Below are 19,552 nucleotides of genomic sequence, written 5' to 3'. Positions count from 1 at the left end.
CAATGTAGAACCACGCCCGACTGGCTTGTTTTATTGGAGAAGGGCACGTGGAGTTAACAATGTGACGACAGCTGGGACCCGAGGTCGGGGAAGAACAGCCTCCCCTCCCCACACAGGCCCACTGCCCCAAATAAAAAATAACCAACTATGGGAGAGCAGCTGAGACGGCGACGGAGGGCGGGGAAGGGAACAGGGAACCCAAGGGCAGCGGAAGAGACCATGCGTGTGCTGGGAGGGCCCAGAGGCAGCGGCGGTGCGAGTAACGCAAACACGAGTCTCTATCATCCGCGTAGGTCTATATAAATATATAGAGAGAAGCTGCTCACTCTCCCCTGCTCTCCCCTCTGCTCCGCGCTGCTTGCCGCGGTCCCAGCTCCTCTTTCCACAGGAGGGCGAAGGGAGGGGATGACGAGCGAGTCATCACCGAATTGCGATCAGACCCACGTCCATCAGCTTCTGGATCTTCTGTGCGATTACAGGATTCTTCAAGTGTCTGACGAACGAAAAGCGAAATCGTCAGAAACGAGACTTAACGTAAAAACGTCTTACTTGCTCTCGGAGACACCTGAATGCAAACCCCACGCAAGGCCCAATAGGAGGCGGCCGAATGGGAGGCCTGGCGAAGACCCCTCCGGGAAGGCCTTGGCCAGCCCGCAGGCAGCACCGTGCCAGGCCCGCTCCGCACAAACCCTCGGACACAGCTTGAAGCTGAGGCCGCTCTCCCAGCAAAGCGGGTCTTTCCGACGGAGCCCTCCGGCGATCATGGCGATCCGGCTGTGCGCAAGCCAGACACGGTAGCCCCCCACCAGCCTCGTGCCCCCTGCTGCTAGCCTTCCTGTCTTCGTCTTCCCCAGCCTCACTTACTCGCTGAGCGCCTGGGGGTCCTTCTGCATCTGCTCCAGGATGAGCCGCATGGCCGGGTCGCTCATGATCTGCTGCACCTCGGGGTCAGCCATGGCGCGTCGCTTCACGTCTTCGGGGCTGTCGTGGCGGTTGTACTGGGCCATCACACAGCGCTGGTAACCGTCCGCCGCCTCCTGCACCCCAGCAAAGCCAGAGAGGGGGGCGTTAGCACCGACCGGTTCACTGCTTCCACCAGGCCAGCTAACAGGGAGCGGAGAAGGGGGGAGACGGTAGGCCAGACAGGCCGAAGGAAGCAGGAGCGGCCCCACCTTACAGTTGGAGTCCAGATCTAAGGCCTTCTGGTAGACGTCCATGGCTTTCGTGTAGTCCTTCATGGCCTCCAGCGCGGCTGCCTTCCGGGTGTAGCCCTTGACTACAGAGAAGTGGGAAAAGTGGGGCGTCCTCAGAACGGGGCTCTGCAGGCTGCCACGCCCACCTTGCCCCGGGGAACCTGTCTCTGTCAGGCCTGCGGATGCTAGCTCCCATCCCCCGCCCCATCTCCATCTCTGTGCTGGGGTCATGCGCGGGGGCGGCAATGGAAAAGCACTTACTGAAGGTCGGTTCCAGCTGGATACACTCCTCACAGTCCTGGAAGAGAAAGAAGAGGAGAAAGTGAGGCTTGCTCCTTCCGACGAGCTATCTGAAGGCAGAGGGATCCCTTGGAATGACCGGCGGCACACGCCGTCCAGACCCACGAGTTTGTCTCGCTTCCCGAGCTTCCGTTAACCCAGACACCCAGGCCCTTTCACAGAAGGTCCAGCAGAGGACAGAAAAGCAAATTAAGTGAAACCACGAGCGATAACAAATCCCGACTACGGACCACCCCAAGGAAGACAAGGAGCCCAGACTCCTCAAAAGGGTGACTTTATGCAAAATCCTACCAACAGTGGGAAACTTCTGAGAGAGAGAGAAAATACACGTGGAACCAGATGAAATCCATGGGCCTCGATCACGACAGCTTAAATGTGCAGTTTTGGCCAAGTGGGGAAATCTGAAGGGGCCCACAGCACCCAGCCTCCCGACCTTCGTCCCGCTATTATCAGGGGCTTTAAAGACACCTCAGGAAAAGAGCACTTGAGAGCAGAGACGTGGAGTGCCCAACGTTTCCCATTTCCTTTCGCAAACGGTCTGGCAAAGACTCGTCCACCACTCAAGGAGGTGGAGGACGCACAGGTGCTTGGGTGTTTTTGTTTGAAGTGCCTATGAAATGGAAAATTCTGGGGAAAAAACTGCCATACACTATCGTTTCACACCCAAGCCCACGTCCACCTTTTCTGGCATAAAGCTAGTCCACAAATGGTCCGGTAGCTGGGGAAGCAGCGCTCTCCCTCACAGGTGGCCACCTGGCGAACCAACCTGGCTCTGATGTTGCCCTTATACCACAGCAGTGACATCTCTAAAAACCAGACAAGGGCCCAGAACATAGTGGCACCAATAACAAAAACTATCATGGACTCAGGTACTGGGGGTCTCCGCACAAGTCACATTTTGTCACCTTACGGTAGTAAGGTGCTCTAGACTTGGGGCACCTGGGTCCTGGTCTCCAGCACATACAGCTTCCTGCTCCACGGGGCGTCTGCTTCTCCCTCTGCCCCTCCTGCCACACATGTTCTCTCCCTACCACCCCCGCATATAAATAAAATCTAATTTATTCATATATTTGAGAGGTAGGAAGAGAATGCAACCAGGGAGAGTCAGGGGAGAGGGAAAAGCAAATACCCCGCTGAACTGGGAACCTGACATGGGGCTCGATCCCAACACCTGGGGATCATGACCTGAGCTGAAGGCAGATGCTTAACCATCTGAGCCACCCGGGCACTCAAATATATAAGCAAGATCTTTAACCCAAAAAGGAAAAAAAAAAAAAAGTGCTCCAAGCTTGGACATTTTAAAAATCACCTGGGGAACAGTTTAAAAATCACCAACAGGCCCTGGACAGCCCGTGTTCAAGAGAGTGGGGACAAACCCCCTTCACTGTGCGGACAGAACCACACCTGACCACGCTCAGCGTGACTGAGAACAGCACACGGGCTAACTGACCTCATCGAGAAGTCAGAGCAGATGATAAAACCACTGTGGGAAACAATACTGCGGTCTCCCCAAAAAATATATAAATAAAAATAATTTTTAAAAAAATCCAAACCTTGAACCACTCAGTGACACAGCACTTCACCCCCAAAGAACTGAAGCTGAGGCCCCAACAGGCACTACACACCCTGGCCACGGCCACAGGACCCCAGTAGCCACAAGGGGAAAACGGCCACTGAGTCCGCCGACGGAGCACAGAGGAGGGACAGGAGGGGGGCAGGTCCGTGCAACCGAACAGCTCTGAGCGCTCAGAAGGAAGACGACGCGGACCTCGGCTACCGCAGGAGCCCCGCAGACACGGTGCTCGTGGAAGGAGCCTGATACGAAAGCACACGCACTGGACGGTCCCACTTCCAGAAGGTCCCTACAGGAGTCAGCTTCACGGAGACAGCAGAACGGTGGCTGCTCTGTCCCGGGAGCCGGGGGAGAGGGAACGGGGAGTTAGTGCAGAAAGGCTGCGGTTCCAGTTTGGGAAGATGACGAGGTTCCGGAGGTGCACAGTGCGGAGGGCTGCCCGCGGTGCGAACGTGCTGGGTACCACGGCCGCGCATGCTGAGCAGCTCAGGACAGAGAAGAGGGGGATCACGAAGGAAGCAGCAGCTAGCATCACAGAAGGTGGAAAAGGATCCAGTTTTCTTTCTCTTAAAGATTTCTTTTTGAGAGCGAGCGAGTGAAGGAATGTACACACCCAGGGGAGGAGCGAGTGGGAAGGGCAGAGGGAGACGCAGACTCCACGCTGAGCAGGGAGCCCGCTTGGGGATCGTGACCTGAGTGAAGCCACAAGCTTATCTGATGGAGCCCCCCAGGCTCCCCCTCAGGATCCATTTTTCCAAATGCTCCCAATCACTAATGTAGCTTGATGGGCCAGGACAGAGCAGACTTCGATCCCACATTTTACAAACATCGCACATACCCCACCACCCTGACTCTAAGATCAAGGAAGAGCCTCCAGCGGGTGCTGGTGACAACGCGGGAAGCGGGAAGCCCGCGCTCCTCACGCGCAGGCCAATCAGACGCAGCCACTCTGCGTCCCCACCTGCCCACCTTGAGCGCCAGCTGGAACTCCAGAAGTTTGGTGTAGCAGGCGGCTCGATTGCTGTACAATTTGGCATCTTTTGGGTTCCGTTTGATGGCTTCTGTATAATGCTTCATGGCCTGGGGATAGTCCCCTGAATAAGAAACAGAAACTTTTTTAGAAAACAAAAAGCAACCCCCCGCCCCCATCACACACACACCAGGGACTAGGGCGCACGGGCAGCCAGGGCACGGGGGGACAGCCGCGCCGCTCTCACGCAAGCGCCCGGCCTGAGGCGCACCGCACCTTTCTGAAAACATTCGTTGCCTTTGTTCTTCTCCTCCAAGGCCAGGTCGGGGTTTATGTAAGCCAGCCGCTCCTGCTCCTTCAGAATTTTCTCCGCCTAAGAAACGATAACCCTTTGGATGATCATTTTAAGTCTCACGAATATAAATACTGCACTAAAAAAGTCCTGACTTGTACTCTGATTTCCAGAAAGTACCATGGGCAACATTTTAGTTTTTGTTCAAAGAGCATGCAAGTCTTATCTCGGGGTTGAGTTCAAGCCCCACACAGGGTGCAGACATTACTTAAAAAATGACACATTCTTCATTATCACTATGGAGTGCCTGGGTAGCTCACTGGATTAAACATCCAACTGTTTTCCTTTCGGCTTAGACTGGGCGTGGAGCCTGAAGAGTCTCTCTACTCACCTCTGACCCTCCGTCAAAACAAAACAAAACAAAACAAAAAAACACAACAGAAAAACAGAAACAAAATAAAACAAAACCAACCCCATACAAAACACAACAAAAAAGACAAGCAAGATAATAAAAATATTCCACGCGTCCATAACAAAATTTTCTGACCATTCTTGGGGCACCTGGTGGCTCAGCTGGTTAAGTATCTGACTTTGTTCAAGCCATGATCCCAGAGTTTGGGGACTGAGCCCTGCATGGGGCTGCTTCTCCCTCTTCCTCGGCCCCTTTTCCCATTCATGTGTGCAGAAGCACTCTCCCAAATAAATGACTTTCTTTTCTTTTCTTTTTTTTTCTTTTAAGATTTTTACTTACTTATTTGGGAGAGAGAGAGAGATCACAAGTAGGCAGAGAGGCAGGCAGAGAGAGGGGAGGGGAAGCAGGCTCCCCGATGAGCAGAGCCCGATGCAGGCCTCAATCCCAGGACCCTGAGATCATGACCTGAGCCGAAGGCAGAGGCTTAACCCACTGAGTCAACCAGGCACCCCCCAAATAAATGATACTTAAAAAAAAAAAAAAAAAAAAAAATTCTGACCAATCTTCTCGTGAATATAATCACCCCTCCCACCACACTTTATGACAACTGGCACAACACACACTTTGGTTGTGTAAGGTTTAAAAAAAAAAAAAAAAAAAAGTTCGAATAAGAACCATAATATTCAGTGCACTGACCCTCAGCGGAAGGTCAAAATCTTGGCCAGTAAAAAAGTACAGCAAACAACCCCCGTTATTCCTTACTGCTGTCAAATGACAAGGATGTTCTATAAAACTCTAGACCAAAAACGCTACTTCCAAAAACTTAAGGTTTGCTAATAAGCACCCACAACTATAAGAAGTAATAATTTAAGAGAACATCCCTGTTCTTTCTGTACCTACCTGTTGGCATTTCTTGAGCACATCTGGGGTTCTGTGCTCTGCCAAAGACTTGTTATAGAAATGAATGGCATCCTTGTACTTTTCTTCTTTGAAGTAAGAGTTGCCAATTCGAGCGTAAGCTCTGAAAAAAACAAGCAAGAGAAGAGTTTGCTAAGGGCAGAGCAGGGACAGGGTCAGCTCCTGAAGAGCAAAGACAGCGGCAACTAGGAACAAGGCCCCCATCACTGCTGGGACACTACGCCCTCCAAACACCTTTTGTCTTGATGCCTGCGGCCTCCTCTCCAGGCCACTGTTAACAGAGCAGGTCGTGTGGCCAGCAACCCTCCTCCCCATGCAGGAACATATAAGTCTCGGCCATCGACCCCTCCACACCACGTGAGGCACAGCCGAAGGGCACGCGTACTTGGCAATCTGTCGATAGTCTTCTCGGTTTTCGCGCCCCACTTCGATGGCCTTCTCACAAAGCTCCCGGCATTTACTGTAGTCGCCCTTCTCGAAGTACACAGCTGCCAGGCAGGACGGTAAGGAAGAGTCAGTCCTGGTCTCTCCCCAGGGCCGCCGGACGACACGCTTACCCCTTGGCCTCGGCCTCACCTGCTTGGTTGGTCATGTAAGTCATGTTGGTGGGGTCCAGGTCCTTGGCTCTGTCGTAGTGTTTCAGGGCTGTGTCAAAGTCTTTCTTCTTGTAGGCCTCATTCCCCAACTCCTTCTCTTTCAGCGCCTAGATGGAAGTGTGGAAGGAGTACTGAGCAAATCAAACCCAGATGGCAAAGAGAGCAAGAGCCTGGGACCTGTCCCCGATCCTGTACAGCACGTATGACAAACCAGTCTCCACATCTGCCAGCCTCTCCTCAACCAGCTATGGACTGAAAAGGGAAGGGCTAACTGCTGGAACAGAAAATTTAAAACTTTCATCTCCTGGGTGCCGGGGTGGCTCAGTGGGTTAAAGCCTCTGCCTTCGGCTCAGGTCATGATCCCAGGGTCCTGGGATGGAGCCCCACATCGGGCTCTCTGCTCAGCGGGGAGCCTGCTTCCTCCTCTCTTTCTCTGCCTGCCATTCCGCCTACTTGTGATCTATCAAATAAATAAATAAAATCTTTAAAAAAAAAAAAACCCAAAAACCAAAAAACCTTTCATCTCCACTTCCTCTGAAACGCACCCCCTTTCCATCTACTCTCCTTGATGCTGTCGAAAAGCAGAGAGCTTCTCCAGGGGAGAGGAAACCCCTCCAGCCGGCACCAACCTCCAAGAGGACACAAGTCCTGCACCCAGTTTTACTGCAAGAGGCTGCGCCTAGTCAGTTCCTGCTGCGCAGTCACCTTGGGGTCTCAACTGTGAGGGGACAGTAGCAAAGGAGCGAGGAGGGGACAAGAAGGGGCCGCCCAGGGGCAGGGGTCTTCAGGAAACAGCAGCAGAGGGTTAGGGAGAGGATGAGAAGGGGCTGCCCACCCAAGGGCACAGGTCTTCAGAGAAGAGCGCGCTACCACCCGCATCACGGGGCCCTTTTCCAGCTCTGAGACACCCTGAACAACGAACACGTACCGAACTGAAGGTGCTAAATCTGGAAACAATCTGCTGTTCCCATTTATAAGGAGGGAAATAAAATCGTGTAAGCACATGCCTCCCGCTCTGGGAGACTGTGTTGCTAACTGGACAACTTTCAACTACACGCCCATCCAACCAGAACACAGGAGCCTCAGTCAGATGCATAGACATTCCTCTGGACCCCAGGGGGACAAGGGTCACACACGCAACTCCACCGGCCTGCCCTGACCAGCACCCGGGCCACTAGCCCAAGATCCACCATGCTTATGAGATCGCTTGGCAAGTCAACCTTTTAACACACTGACCGTTCTCATAACGACGGCAACCAGATGCTCAAAAACCGTTACAGCCGCCCCGACCCACAGCGCTCCCGCTGACGGGGACTGCCAGCTGACTAGCCTGTTTAGGAATGTTGACAGTAAGGAGAAAAAACGAGACCTGCTTCTTGTTCTCTGGGAGATCTTCTTCCATCGGTTCTGGCTTAGTGTCCTTCTTGGGAGGAGGAGGTGGGGGAGGCGTTCCCACTTCCTCCTCCTCATCCATACTGCCCAGGTCCACTCCCAGCAGGACGCTGAGAGTGGTCATGATCCGGGGATCTTGCAGTTTCCTAGTATTGATTTAAAAAAAGAAAAGAAAAGAAAAGAAAACCACAATTATTCTTCCCTGCAACTGATTTTAAACCCCCACTGACTGCTAAGCTTCAGATTACCATATACGAGAGCGTCTCCTCCACAGAAAAACTGCTAGGTTGTGCTCCGGCCACAAGCCACCCCTGGGGATACCCCACCCTCCAATAATCTGCCTAAGACGAGGTTCCAGCCCTCAAACTTTTTTTTTTTTTAAAGATATTTTTTATTTAGAGAGAGAGAGGTCACACGTAATCAGAGCGGCAGGCAGAGAGAGAGGAGGAAGCAGGCTCTCTGCTGAGCAGAGAGCCCAACGTGGGGCTCGATCCCAGGACCCTGAGATCATGACCCGAGTCGAAGGCAGAGGCTTAACCCACTGAGCCACCCAGGCGCCCTCAAACTTATTGCTTGGAGGCAGCAGATCCACAGAGCACTGAACTACAGGTATACTCCACCTCATCTCAGAAGTCACAGACACCAGCGTGACTTAGGAAATAACAGCTTTTTACACCTGATGCTCATCTCAACCAGCAGTTCCCGCTCCAGTGTGCAGAGAGACAGCATCTGGTGCCCACGGGAAGGACAGAGTTGGTACCAGATAAGAATTACAGTAAAACAGTGAAGGCGGATGGAGGCTTAGAAAAGAAAATTCCAAATTATTCTGATACATGTACCCCTTGACCCTTTCCAGAAATAAAAAACCAACCAAGGAATACCCACCGTTTACTAGAGAAAAAACAACGGCAGAAACCCTGCTGTCTGAAGGAGGGGCTCCCACCCCCTCCATGCCCTGCCATAACATTCCAGGGACAAAGCACAATGTTTACGTCCATTTCCAGAGGCAAACTGCACTGCCTTGACTTACGTGCCCAGGTCGGACGGCTTATTTCGTAGCTGCTCTATCAGCTCCCTGTAGGTGGGATCAGCAAGCAGCGTCCTGGTCCTGGGATCATTCTCCAACTTCTGGTACAGATTAGGCATGTTGAAAGGGTTCATGAACTTCCGCTCTGTTCCAAACAAAGGAAAGCACGTTATAGAAATCGGTTTGAGCCACGACGCCCCTGTAGCCTCTGAGCCTGATACGTACGTGGGGAACCTCAAAGTTAACCCTGTTAAAAAAGAAAAAGAAGGGCGCCTGGGTGACTCAGAGGGTTAAGCCTCTGCCTTCGGCTCAGGTCATGATCCCAGGGTCCTGGGATCGAGCCCCACATTGGGCTTTCTGCTCAGCGGGGAGCCTGCTTCCTTCTCTCTCTCTGCCTGCCTCTCTGCCTACTTGTGATCTCTATCAAATAAATAAATAAAATCTTAAAAAAAAGAAAAAGAACCAACAGTGCACTGGCGCCTACCTGCCAGCCGGGCCTCCATGTTCTGTAAGCCCTCTCTGAGCTGAGGATTATTTGGTTCATGTTTTAAACCCTCTTCGTAGGTTCGCTTGGCTTCTTCAAATCGGTTTAAGAACTCAAGAGCTGCTGCTTTCCGCGAGTAGCCCTTAAACCAGCAAAAAAAGACACAAAACAAAATAAAGGCCACCTAGGGACAAATCCAGTAGATGAACTCCGAAGAACGTGTTCTACATTTCACAAGACAAACGGGCATCCGCGCCACGGCCGAAGAACAGCAGCAGCAGCAGCGCGCGCCGCCGAGACTGAGAACGAGGACTCCAGCCACAGAGCAAAGACGCCCCCTCCCCACCGCCGCTTCTCTCAGGACCCTGACCGGTGCTCGCTTGTCTCAGCAGCACTCGCGCTAAGGCCCGTCTCAACAACGGACTCGATCTCCGACTTGGCAGCCTGTGTCCTCGGCGTGAGGCACACGCGCAGACGGGGAGGCCGGCGCCATCCGTCCGCAGCAACACACAACGGGCCGGGTCAGGAGGGCCCCATGTGTAAACCCAGCGCACCGGAGAGCATTTCTGCGAAGTCCGGAGAGCCCAGCGCGCCCACAGCTTACCTTGGCCCAGTCAGGCTTCAAGTCCACGGTCTTGCAGCCATCCTCATAGGCCTTCTGGTAGTCGCCCTTCTTGGCGTAGGCCGCCGAGCGGTTGCTGTAGAGCACGTGGTTCTTGGGGTCTAACTTAATGGCCTCCGAGTAGCACTGGAGCGCGTCTTCGATGTTGCCCGCACTCAGGGCCTTATTGCCCTTCTCTTTCAGCTCATTTACCTGAGGGGGAAGAACAGCCAGTGTAGTTTTTCTCTCCTTTAACACACTTGCTCGGTCCCAATTTTCTAAGTGAGTTCTACCTGTCTTCAGTTATCACGACAAAAGAGTTACTTTACAAACCGAAAGAAAGAACCCATTAATGAATTCATTTACCATCTCCCACACCTTTTGGAAACAACCAGAAAACAGTAAGTAACCAGGAAAAAAAGCCTGACTCTGCTCTCCACTAGCTCCAGTGGGAACTGGAATTCCAGCCACTCTCCCCAAATCTCTACTCAGGGCTGATGAAGGGCACGTTCACGAGGTCCTTTCATGGAAAACCAATTCATTTGCTCACACCGCCAAGAAGTCCAAATGATAAACCAAACACAGGAGCCACACTGCTCCTCACAGAAGGATTCACGAAGGAATAGAAGGGCGTGTGTCCGGACACATGCTCCCAACCTACAGGCTTCCCGCCCGCCTCTCTGGGAGCACCAAGACGCTCACCCACCATCATGGAAGACTCTATTTCCATTCTCACGGCAGGGCAGAGCACTGCTCTGCTCCTTAGTGAGTAAACAGCTAGACCCTCAAATCGGTTTTTGCCCTGTTCAAATGTTATACAAAGTATGCAAGAAAATGAAACACCACTAGCAGTTTTATCTCTCATCCTTTCAAATATTCAAAACATGGTCTTAAATTAGAGGGCTTCTCCTAAGGAAGGATGCCCTACAGGAGGGAAAGGGCCGCATCTCGAATGCAGACACATTTGGTGAGCTCAAGCACGCGTTCTAGTTGCTAATCGTTCTCTACCATCCAGCTATGACCTAACACATACAGATGCAAGCGATTCTGGAACCCTGAGGCACACCTACCAGGAACGGTCCACCCATTAACCAGAGAGGTTAGATGACCTTGAGAAAAAAATGTCAGAAAAAGACCACCAGGGGTGCCTGGGTGGCTCAGTGGGTTAAGCCTCGGCCTTCAGCTCAGATCCTGGGATCAGTACCACAACTGGCTCTCTGCTCCGCAGGGAGCCTGTTTCCCCCTCTCTCTCTGCCTGCCTGTCTGCCTACTTGTGATCTCTGTCCAATAAATAAAATCTTTAAAAAAATTTTTTACAATTTTAAAAATGGAAAAAATAAAGGAAAAGACTGCCATATCTAGCAAAGGATAAAAATCTTAGAACCCAGGGGGCGCCTGGGTGACTCAGTGGGTTAAGCCTCCGCTTTTGGCTTTTTTCTGCTTTTCTGTCATGATCTCAGGGGTCCTGGGATCGAGCCCTGCATCAAGCTCCCTGCTCAGCAGGGAGCCTGCTGCTCTGCCTACTTGTGATATCTTTCTCTATCAAATAAATAAATAAAATCTTAAAAAAAAAAAAAAACTTAGAACCCAGGAAGGACACCACAAAGTAAAAAGTTAAAACTCCACTAGCATCGTGATGCAGCTGAGAACAGCTCCATGAAATCCTTGCCTACCCTACAAAACATCATTTGCCAAACTGAGTGCTGACCCACAGTAGGTATGGAAATCAAGACTGTAGGTCATGACCAGCACTTAAAGGTAGAATAGAAAATACCAGCCCAGGGGCGCCTGGGTGGCTTAGTGGGTTAAAGCCTCTGCCTTCAGCTCAGATGATGATCTCGGGGTCCTGGGATCGAGCCCCACATCGCGCTATCTGCTCAGCGGGGAGCCTGCTTCTCCCTTTCTGCCTACTTGTGATCTCTGTCAGATAAATAAATAAAATCTTAAAAAAAAAAAGGGGGGGGGAGAAATACCAGCCCAGAATGCACATAATAGCAAGCACTACTTTTTTTTTTTTTTTTTTAAGATTTTATTTATTGACAGAAAGAGACAGCAAGAGCAGAAACACAAGCATAGGGTGTCGGAGAGGGAGAAGCAGGCTTCCTTCAGAACAGGGAGCCTAAGGTGGGGCTCGATCTCAAGACCCTGGGATCATGACCTAAGCCAAAGGCAGACAGTTAACAACGTTGAGCCACCCAGGCGCTATTTTGTTAAATATGTTACACAGCTGTATCTCTGCGCTGGGTCTAAGATAAAAAGTACTTTACCTTGGGATTTATTTGAAAACTACTAAGAAGAAATCGTGGACACTCCAATCTGTCCAACTTCAGTACTTCTGAAAACTGGAATACAGATGTCCCAATTGCAGATGAAAAGCAAAGGCAGAGGAATCACATGGTGAATGAGTTCTGGAGTAGGTTGGGACACACCCGGAGTTAAAATGCCAGTCGCTGGTGGTGGCAAACGTCGCAGCCCTGAGTTTAGTCATTCATTCACAGTGTACCTGCACATCTGCTCCATCTACAATGGGCACCTCAACTTTAAAAAAGTTTTTTTTTTTTTTCCTATTTTGATAAACGGAGAAGCAAACCCCTTTCTTAAGGTCCAAGAACTGTGTTTCTCACTTTAGAAATCTTTTTTTCTTGTCTCTACCGTAGCCTATTTAATCCCAGCTGCAATTTAATTATCCAGAGTGAACAGAAAATTTATTCATCCCTCCATTTCCACTGTTTTACTAAAGAGGCTCTAGATTTGATCAAAGCACCAATGGCTATACCTGAAGAAAGCCAACACTAGGCTTTGCAGATCACACTGAAAAGAAGGGGCCGATTTTCTCCCCCCTGCTGAACCGCTACACTTCAATGACAGTGTCCGACTGCGGAAAAAATCTCTCCGGGCCGTTCACAATCTCCAGGCCGCCGAGGATATAGAGAAGCGGCGGAAAGCAACCAGCAGCAGCTACAAACTCGGTCCCTAAAAACGCTGAGCCGAGACAAATAACTTACTTCTTGCTGCTTATCTACATAGCCTAGATCCTCTACAGCGACCGATTCCTCCTTGTGTAATCAGAAGCCAACCTTCCAGAAATATCAGTCTTCAGTTACTCTCCAATCACATACACACAAAACCGAAAAGAAAGGAGGGAGGGGCGGCACACACATCTGTAAAACCCTGGTAGAGATGGAAGCCGCTCCAAGGACTTTGGCGGCACCATCCCTTTTCTGCATCAGGCAGAGAGGCCGGCCCGCCGCTCATCAAACCTTCACTCTCCGCTCTTCCACCCCGGCCCTTCCAGATGGAGAAGAGTACGATTTCCCCCAGCTGGCCACTTCCAGCGTATTCCCGTCCCCGCATTCCTTCTCAAGTTAACTGTGTCCAAGTCCCGGTGGCTTCTCCGTCGGCAGTGCCCGCTCTCCCAGCCGGCGAGTACCCCGGTGTGGACGCGGTGCCCCTGACGCCTCTCCCGAGGCGTCTCGCCCACCTCCATCCCTCCCAGCGCCCCCAGCATGTCCCCCCCGCCCCCTCCGCTGAGCCGAGAGCCACCTCCCGGGAGGCCTCCGGGCCCAGCCACGGCCTCTCTTCCCGCCGCGGACCGGACTTAGGCCGGACTGTCGCCGGCCCGCCGGCCCTCCTCGCAGAGCCAGCAGGCGACGAACGCTGAGTGGACCGGCGCTCCCCGCGGCCCGCCTCGCTACACTGCTCACCTCCCGCCCGGTGGGCCGCGGCCCTCACGCCCTCGCCGCGGCCGCTGCTCGGCCGACCCCAGACCGCCGCCCCGACCGGCGCCCGCCCCGCCCCACTCCTCCACCCGCGGCCCGGCCTCGACCGGTGTCCGAGGAGCCCCGGGGCCTTGGCCCGCCCCTCCCCCTTCACCTGCTCCATAGCCCGGCCCGGAACCCCGTTGAATCGACTCCGTCCGCTCCGCGTTCCCAACCGCACGCGCCGCCTTCTGGAACCTACTAGAAGCTGCCGGGACCCCCGGATCCCGCCTCTTCCTCGCCTGCTCACTGGTTACGCTCCCCGAGGGGGCTTTCTCTGCTTCCCTACTATTGGCTTGAAGTCTAGCCCATCATCTTTGCTTCTCTGTCATTGGACAGTTGAGAGTAATCCCTCAGCCCTGCCTCCCCCGCGCCTCCGGATTGGACTCTTCCCGGTAGGCACCGCCCACCCCAGGTTCTACGATTGGAGGGAGGGGCGAGCTTCTGCGACAGGGATTGGCCGCTTGGTCCGTCAGTCGTGGCTGCTCTGGCCGCGCCCATTGGTCCCGTTCTTTCTGGAAATTTCCACCTCTCCCATTGGGCTGACGGACTCCGTGACCGCCCCACCCTCAGATTAAAAAAAGATGCCGATTGGGCGGAGAATCACTGCCACTTTTCGCTGATAGGTTTAAGTGGCAGCTCGTCTAACGGCAGTGGAAGGGGTTTCGTCTCTGCAGTGGTTTATGGGAGTTCACGGCCCGAGTCGCTTTCTGCCGCGTTGGCCGCCGTGGCCGTCGGTGCCCCGGTCTACGGGCCGCTTCCTGCCTCCGTGGGCCGCGAGTCCTGCCCTGACGACTCGCTCCTCGGCGGCGGCGCAGAGCCGCTCGGGGGGGTCCCAGCTCGTGGGGGTGACGTCTGGGTGGACCTTGGGAGAGCGCCCTGCCCGGGACGGCCCCAGAGCCCGCTTTCAGGCGCCGAGTAGCCAGAAAGAGCGAAGGAGCTGGGGTTTGGGTGGGACAGCCCGGCTTCTTTCCCCGGGTCCCTTCGGTGGGGACGCATCCCTCAAGTTCTGTGTGACCCGCTCGTGTCACGGGTTTTGGTCGTTTAGAGCCGTGGGAGGTTTCCCTTCGTGCAGTCGCGTCTTTACGCTCGGTGAGCGGGAGCTGCCGCCCTTATTCGGAGGTGCAGGGGGACGGGGTCAAAGACGAGTGAGGTGCTTGCCCACCTGCTGGCGGCGGCGGCGGCGGCGGCGGCCTGGGAGGGCCCCGCACGTGCGATAGCGCCCGGGGATGCGGAAGGGCTGAGGGCTTGGAAGAGGGAGGCTGCTTTTGCTCCTGGACCAGTGGGTGCTTCATGGAACAAAAAAGCCGCATGCCAGGTCTGGAGAGGGTTTGGACGAGGGTCTTGGGGCGTGCTGTCCTTGCCGTCCTCCCATCTGGGTCGTGCCGTCCCTGCCCAGGGTTTTAAGTGCCCACTCCTTGGCAGTCTCCACAGCTTCCTCTTGTACCCGCGCTGTCCCTGATCCTTTCTCAACACTGCCTCCAGAGCTACTGCACGTCCACATCCCTTGCTTAAAGCTCTGGGAGGCTTTAGATTGGGGCTCAGGGCCCGTCTCCTCTGGCAGTCCCACTTAATATGGCCTTTTCCCCTGTCCTCCGTCTTCAGCACCGAATTCTAGCCCGCTGACCTCTCTGTTCATTAAACTAGGTGGGCGCCTTCCCTTTGGGCCTGCCTACAAATTGGTCCCTCTGCTGGCCTCCGCCTTCCACCAGCTCTGCCAGGTTAATTCGGTCTTTGCAGGCTAAGATGAGCAGTCAGGGTTCCTTAACAGTCTCGGTCCAACAAGGACACTAAGTTGTGCCTGTTACTTGCTTTTACTGCACTGTGGGCTATGTGTGTGTCCAGTCGCAAATTAAACCAGCAACTTGGATGTCATTCCCACCTTTTGTTAGGACACAGGGGCCTCGTGTCTGTTTTCCTTTGTCAGTGCCTTCCAGGAACCTTGCACAGCATCTGGCACTTAGTAGGTGTTCGTTAATCCATAGAGTATAACTGAATGTGTCATGCGATTGTGGGCTTTGGAGAAAGTGCAGTGAACAAACCTGACAGAAGTCAATTGGTGCTCATTCTAGTGACAGACACGCCAAAAAAGCTTATAGCATATTATATCTGCCTAAGTGCAGTGGGGAAAATGAAGCAGAGAAAGGATTAAGGAGTCTTGGACGAGGGGGATGGTGTTGCATTTTTAATAAGCTGGCTTGGGCAAATCTCAGTGAGAAGCTAAGATCTGAGCAAAGACCCGAGGAAGTAAGGGAGTGAGATGAATGGAAAATAATGGGGAAGAACCATGAACCTGGAACAACACATGCAAAGGTCCTGGGGTGGGAGCAGCATTGGGGTGGCCAGGATAGTGGGAGCAGGGAGGGAGTGGGAGAGTGGGGCCAAGAGAAAGCAGGGGCGGGTTCAGAGCTGGGCCAGGTGCTTGGGCTGAGAGGCCATTGTGTTCATGCCAACACGATTTGAACAGAAAAGGGACATGATCTGACAGTTTTATTAGGACTCCTCTGGCCGCAGTGTAGGTGACCTCTCAGGACACTGTTGCCATGCTCCAGGAGAACGGTAACAATGCTGTGGGCCAGAGTGGAACCGGAGGAGGGGTGAGAACAGTTGGGTTCCAACTTTTGGAGAAGCCAACAGGATCTATTGATGGGTTGAACTCAAGAAGGAAGGAAGGTGATACCCAGGCTTTTGGCATCTTACTGGTCTGCTGAATTCAGCCTGCTGACAAGACCTTTCATTTCTCTTTGGCTCTGTCTCCAGACCACCACGCTCTTGACTGCCCCCCAGAGGAGCTCCTTCGCCATCTCCCCACGCTTCTGTCCAGGCTTCTTTCCCATTCCCCCTTGTCTAACCTCGTTCCATCATCACTGACATCTTTTATATAGTTCTGGTACGTGTGGCACCCTACTCTGGATGCAGGGGCTCGACAGAGAACAAAACAGCTCACAAAGGCAGTTTCTGCTTGTATGGATCTTCTAGTGGGAGAGATGATGGTTAGACTCATCAGCTGTGTGACTCCAGGCAACCTGCTTAACATCTCTGTTTCTTTTGTTTCCATTTTAAAATGTGGGTGAAACAGTTTTGATGTCAGAGTAGTCGTGAGGATTAAATTGTTTGCTATTTGTAATGCTCGTAGAACACTGCCTACCTACAGAGAAGGCATTGTATGCATTTGTTAAATAAAAACATACAGAAATGAAAATAGTGGTGAGTGCTATTTAAAAAAAAAAGCAGAAGGTAAGGGGTAAAGGGGAAGCAGGGAAGGAAGGAGCTCCTGCAGGTGGGTGGTTAGTGAAGATCCCTGAGACCTGCAATGACAAGAAGCCAGCCAAGGACAGGGCTCTGGACAGAACAACAGAAAGTGCAAAGGCCCTGGGGTTAAAACAAGCTTGAAATTTTCAAGGAACCCAAAGAAGGCTCTTCTATGCTCCGGGGTCCTTGCCTATAAATGGGGATGAAGTGCCAATGACTTCTCAAGGTTACTAGGAGACTTGAACAAAATCACCCATTTTCAAGTCTCTTCAGACCCAAAACATAAAATTTGGAAAGTCCCCTCTGAGGAAAGAAAACTATAAGAGATGGGAATCAGGGACCCCTAAAGTTTATTCAGGGTCACAGTAAAGCCCCTCTGACATTCAGAAATGTTAACTCTTAACACTTTTCACCAACTTGGGCTTTCAAATCTCTTGGTGGACTCAGAGAGCCCTCTGGAATGGGATGGGGAGGAGATGACAGTAGCCGGCCAGGGTCCCTCTGCCCAGAACCCTGGAACACCAGCAGAGGCGCTGCCACAGAAGGGTGCCCTGGCCTTGTACTACCCGACCGTTCCAGAATGATTCATGCTGCTATTTTGGGGCCGCTGCTCTCAAGGGTGGGGAGCAAGATGGCGGAGGCTGTATTCAGAGTCAGTCTGAGGTCACAGATCTGGAACGGATGAGAGACTGAAGGAGTAAATGTGTGTGTCCCCCACAGAGCAAACCCCAGGTTTTAAAGTTCCCCCTATATGAGAAAAAGGAAAACAGCTGGAGCTCAGGAGACTCAGGGCCGGAGAGTGGGGAATGGATTAGGAGCGAGTGGTGGCAGCTCAGAACTCGGGGGTCTGTGGAACATGGAATTTTGTGCCAGTAAGAATGTTCCCTTTTGGAGTGGGACTTTTAAGACAGCTTGATTTTCCTTCTGCAAGTGATCACAAAGTTCCATCCCATCCATTCTGGAAAATGCCTAAAGAGTGTTTTCATTCCCACTTACCTGAGGGATTCTAACTGCCTGCTCTCCTGCTGAGGTAGACTCCGAATGCTGATTAGCAGGGAAAGCATGGGGGTTAGTAACGGGTCCTCGTGTTCTCTTCCATTCAGAGAACCTGTATGGAGGGCCAGGCACTGTGCCAGAGGCTTCAAGAAATGAAATGATGGTAATTATTACCTGATAATCATTTGAGAGCTCCAGAGCCCGGCCTGGGACCTCGCTCTCCACACTTCCTCCCAGGGTGATCTCAGTCTCGTTGCTATAAATACCACCTCAGATGATTCCCACGTTTTTATCTCCAGCCCAACTTTGCTCCTGGGTTCCAGACTTCTCTACCCAGCTGTCTCCTTGATGTCTCCACTTGGATCGCTAGTGGACTTCCCAATAGTCTCCCCCCAGACTGATCCTCCCTTGGCTTCCTTCTCACCAGTGGCCTCCTTATTCCCGGACGGGTTCAGGCTGAAAACTTTGGGGGTGTCCTTCACCCCTCTCTTTCACAACCATGTCTAGTCTGCCAGCAAATTCTACCAGCTGGACACAGACACATGAACTCTCCAGCCATCTTCTAGCTTGGACCGGGAAACTTTGAGTTGGTAGGTGACCAGAGGCAGAGGGGACAAACTTCGCAAGATGCTTGTGAAGACTCTCAGGGTGTGCTCATAGGCCATATCCTATGAGAGGTGCAGGGTTGGGGTCTGGGTAGGAGGAGAGCATCTTTGGATTCAGGGGACCACTGAGCTGAGCCCGGTGAGGACCCTGACAACAGCTATGGTGGTAGATTGGAACCTTTCCTCAGGTCTAGGGCACCATATGTGCCCCCCCCGCCCCGCCCCCATGATCTGAGATCACCTGGACGAGAATCCTAGTTGTAACTAGGGGAAGATTCCCTCACGGCTGGGTAGGATGGGGACTTGGAGTCCAGATGAGTTGATCCCAAGCTTCTGGGTCTCGATCTGGCTGATTCTGCCCCCAGAGGACATCTGACAGTGCCTGGAGACATCCCAGCCAAGGGGAGGGACGCTCTCTCGGGACCCCCAGCCCTGCCTCATCTCCTGATACCACTGAGTGACCCGAGTTGAGGCTGCATGGAACAAAATCGCCCAGCTGAGCCCTGACCCACAAATCATGAGATTTAATCAAAGAGCTGTTGTCTTCAGCCGTCAAAACAAGGTAGTTTGTTGCACAGCAAGAGACAACAGACAACCAGAGGACTCACCCCCAGGGCTGTTCCCATGCTTTCCTCTTTCCGGCTGAGGCTAGAAATCCTGCTGGTACAGTGCTTGTCCCACCCACTTTACTCCAGCTCTGTCCCCCATGCCCATCTGAGTGCCATTGTGTCCAAGACTGCCAAGAAGCACCGTTTAAAACTCAGCTGGCAGTGCCTGGGTGCCTGGGTGGCTCAGTGGGTTAGAACCCCTGTCTTCAGCTCAGGTCATGATCCCAGGGTCCTGGGATCAAGTCCCGCATCGGGCTCTCTGCTCAGCCGGGGCGGGGAGGGGGTGTGTGTCCCCCCCCCACCGCCTGCCTCTCTGCCTACTTGTGATCTCTGTCAAATAAATAAATAAAATCTTTTAAAAAAATAAAATAAAACTCAGCTGCCCCTCACCCTTGACCGACACCCTCCAGAAGTGTATGGAACCAAACCCCCCGTGGCCCTGGGTGCTGCCTCCCCCTTTCCCTCCGACTCCCCGTGCTTCTGCCTCTCCAGCCCTTCGAATTCATTCTCTCTGTGGCTTTAGGCCCTGCCTGAAATGACATGTGCTTGCTGCCTTGTTTACCGTGTGTCTCTCA

The 19,552-nt window shown here is 52.9% G+C and overlaps 1 protein-coding gene across 1 annotated transcript; it reads right to left on the bottom strand.

The window, feature by feature from the left end:
- STIP1 (stress induced phosphoprotein 1) lies at window positions 1-13,749 on the bottom strand. The gene is made up of 14 exons (XM_032357163.1): window positions 13,632-13,749; window positions 9,762-9,971; window positions 9,158-9,299; window positions 8,677-8,818; window positions 7,624-7,792; window positions 6,235-6,361; window positions 6,044-6,146; window positions 5,641-5,761; window positions 4,313-4,409; window positions 4,036-4,160; window positions 1,455-1,491; window positions 1,173-1,276; window positions 865-1,037; window positions 1-493 (listed from the first exon to the last, which is right to left on the bottom strand). Exons 1-14 carry the CDS (start codon window positions 13,638-13,640, stop codon window positions 421-423), a joined length of 1,632 nt encoding a protein of 543 aa, XP_032213054.1. The 5' UTR covers window positions 13,641-13,749; the 3' UTR covers window positions 1-420.
- Between the last annotated feature and the right edge of the window lie 5,803 nt (window positions 13,750-19,552).

This window comes from Mustela erminea, chromosome 9, assembly GCF_009829155.1.
Source record: "Mustela erminea isolate mMusErm1 chromosome 9, mMusErm1.Pri, whole genome shotgun sequence".
Lineage (NCBI taxonomy): Eukaryota > Metazoa > Chordata > Mammalia > Carnivora > Mustelidae > Mustela > Mustela erminea.
The sequence above is the reverse complement of the archived record's forward strand: the minus strand, read 5'-3'. Positions and strand labels throughout refer to the sequence as shown.

Coding starts and splice junctions, on each gene's coding strand:
- STIP1 (XM_032357163.1), bottom strand. Junction 6,147..6,234: donor TTACATGACCAACCAAGCAG/GTGAGGCCGAGG, acceptor CCTGCCTGGCAG/CTGTGTACTTCGAGAAGGGC. Junction 494..864: donor GACCCCCAGGCGCTCAGCGA/GTAAGTGAGGCT, acceptor TTCGTTCGTCAG/ACACTTGAAGAATCCTGTAA.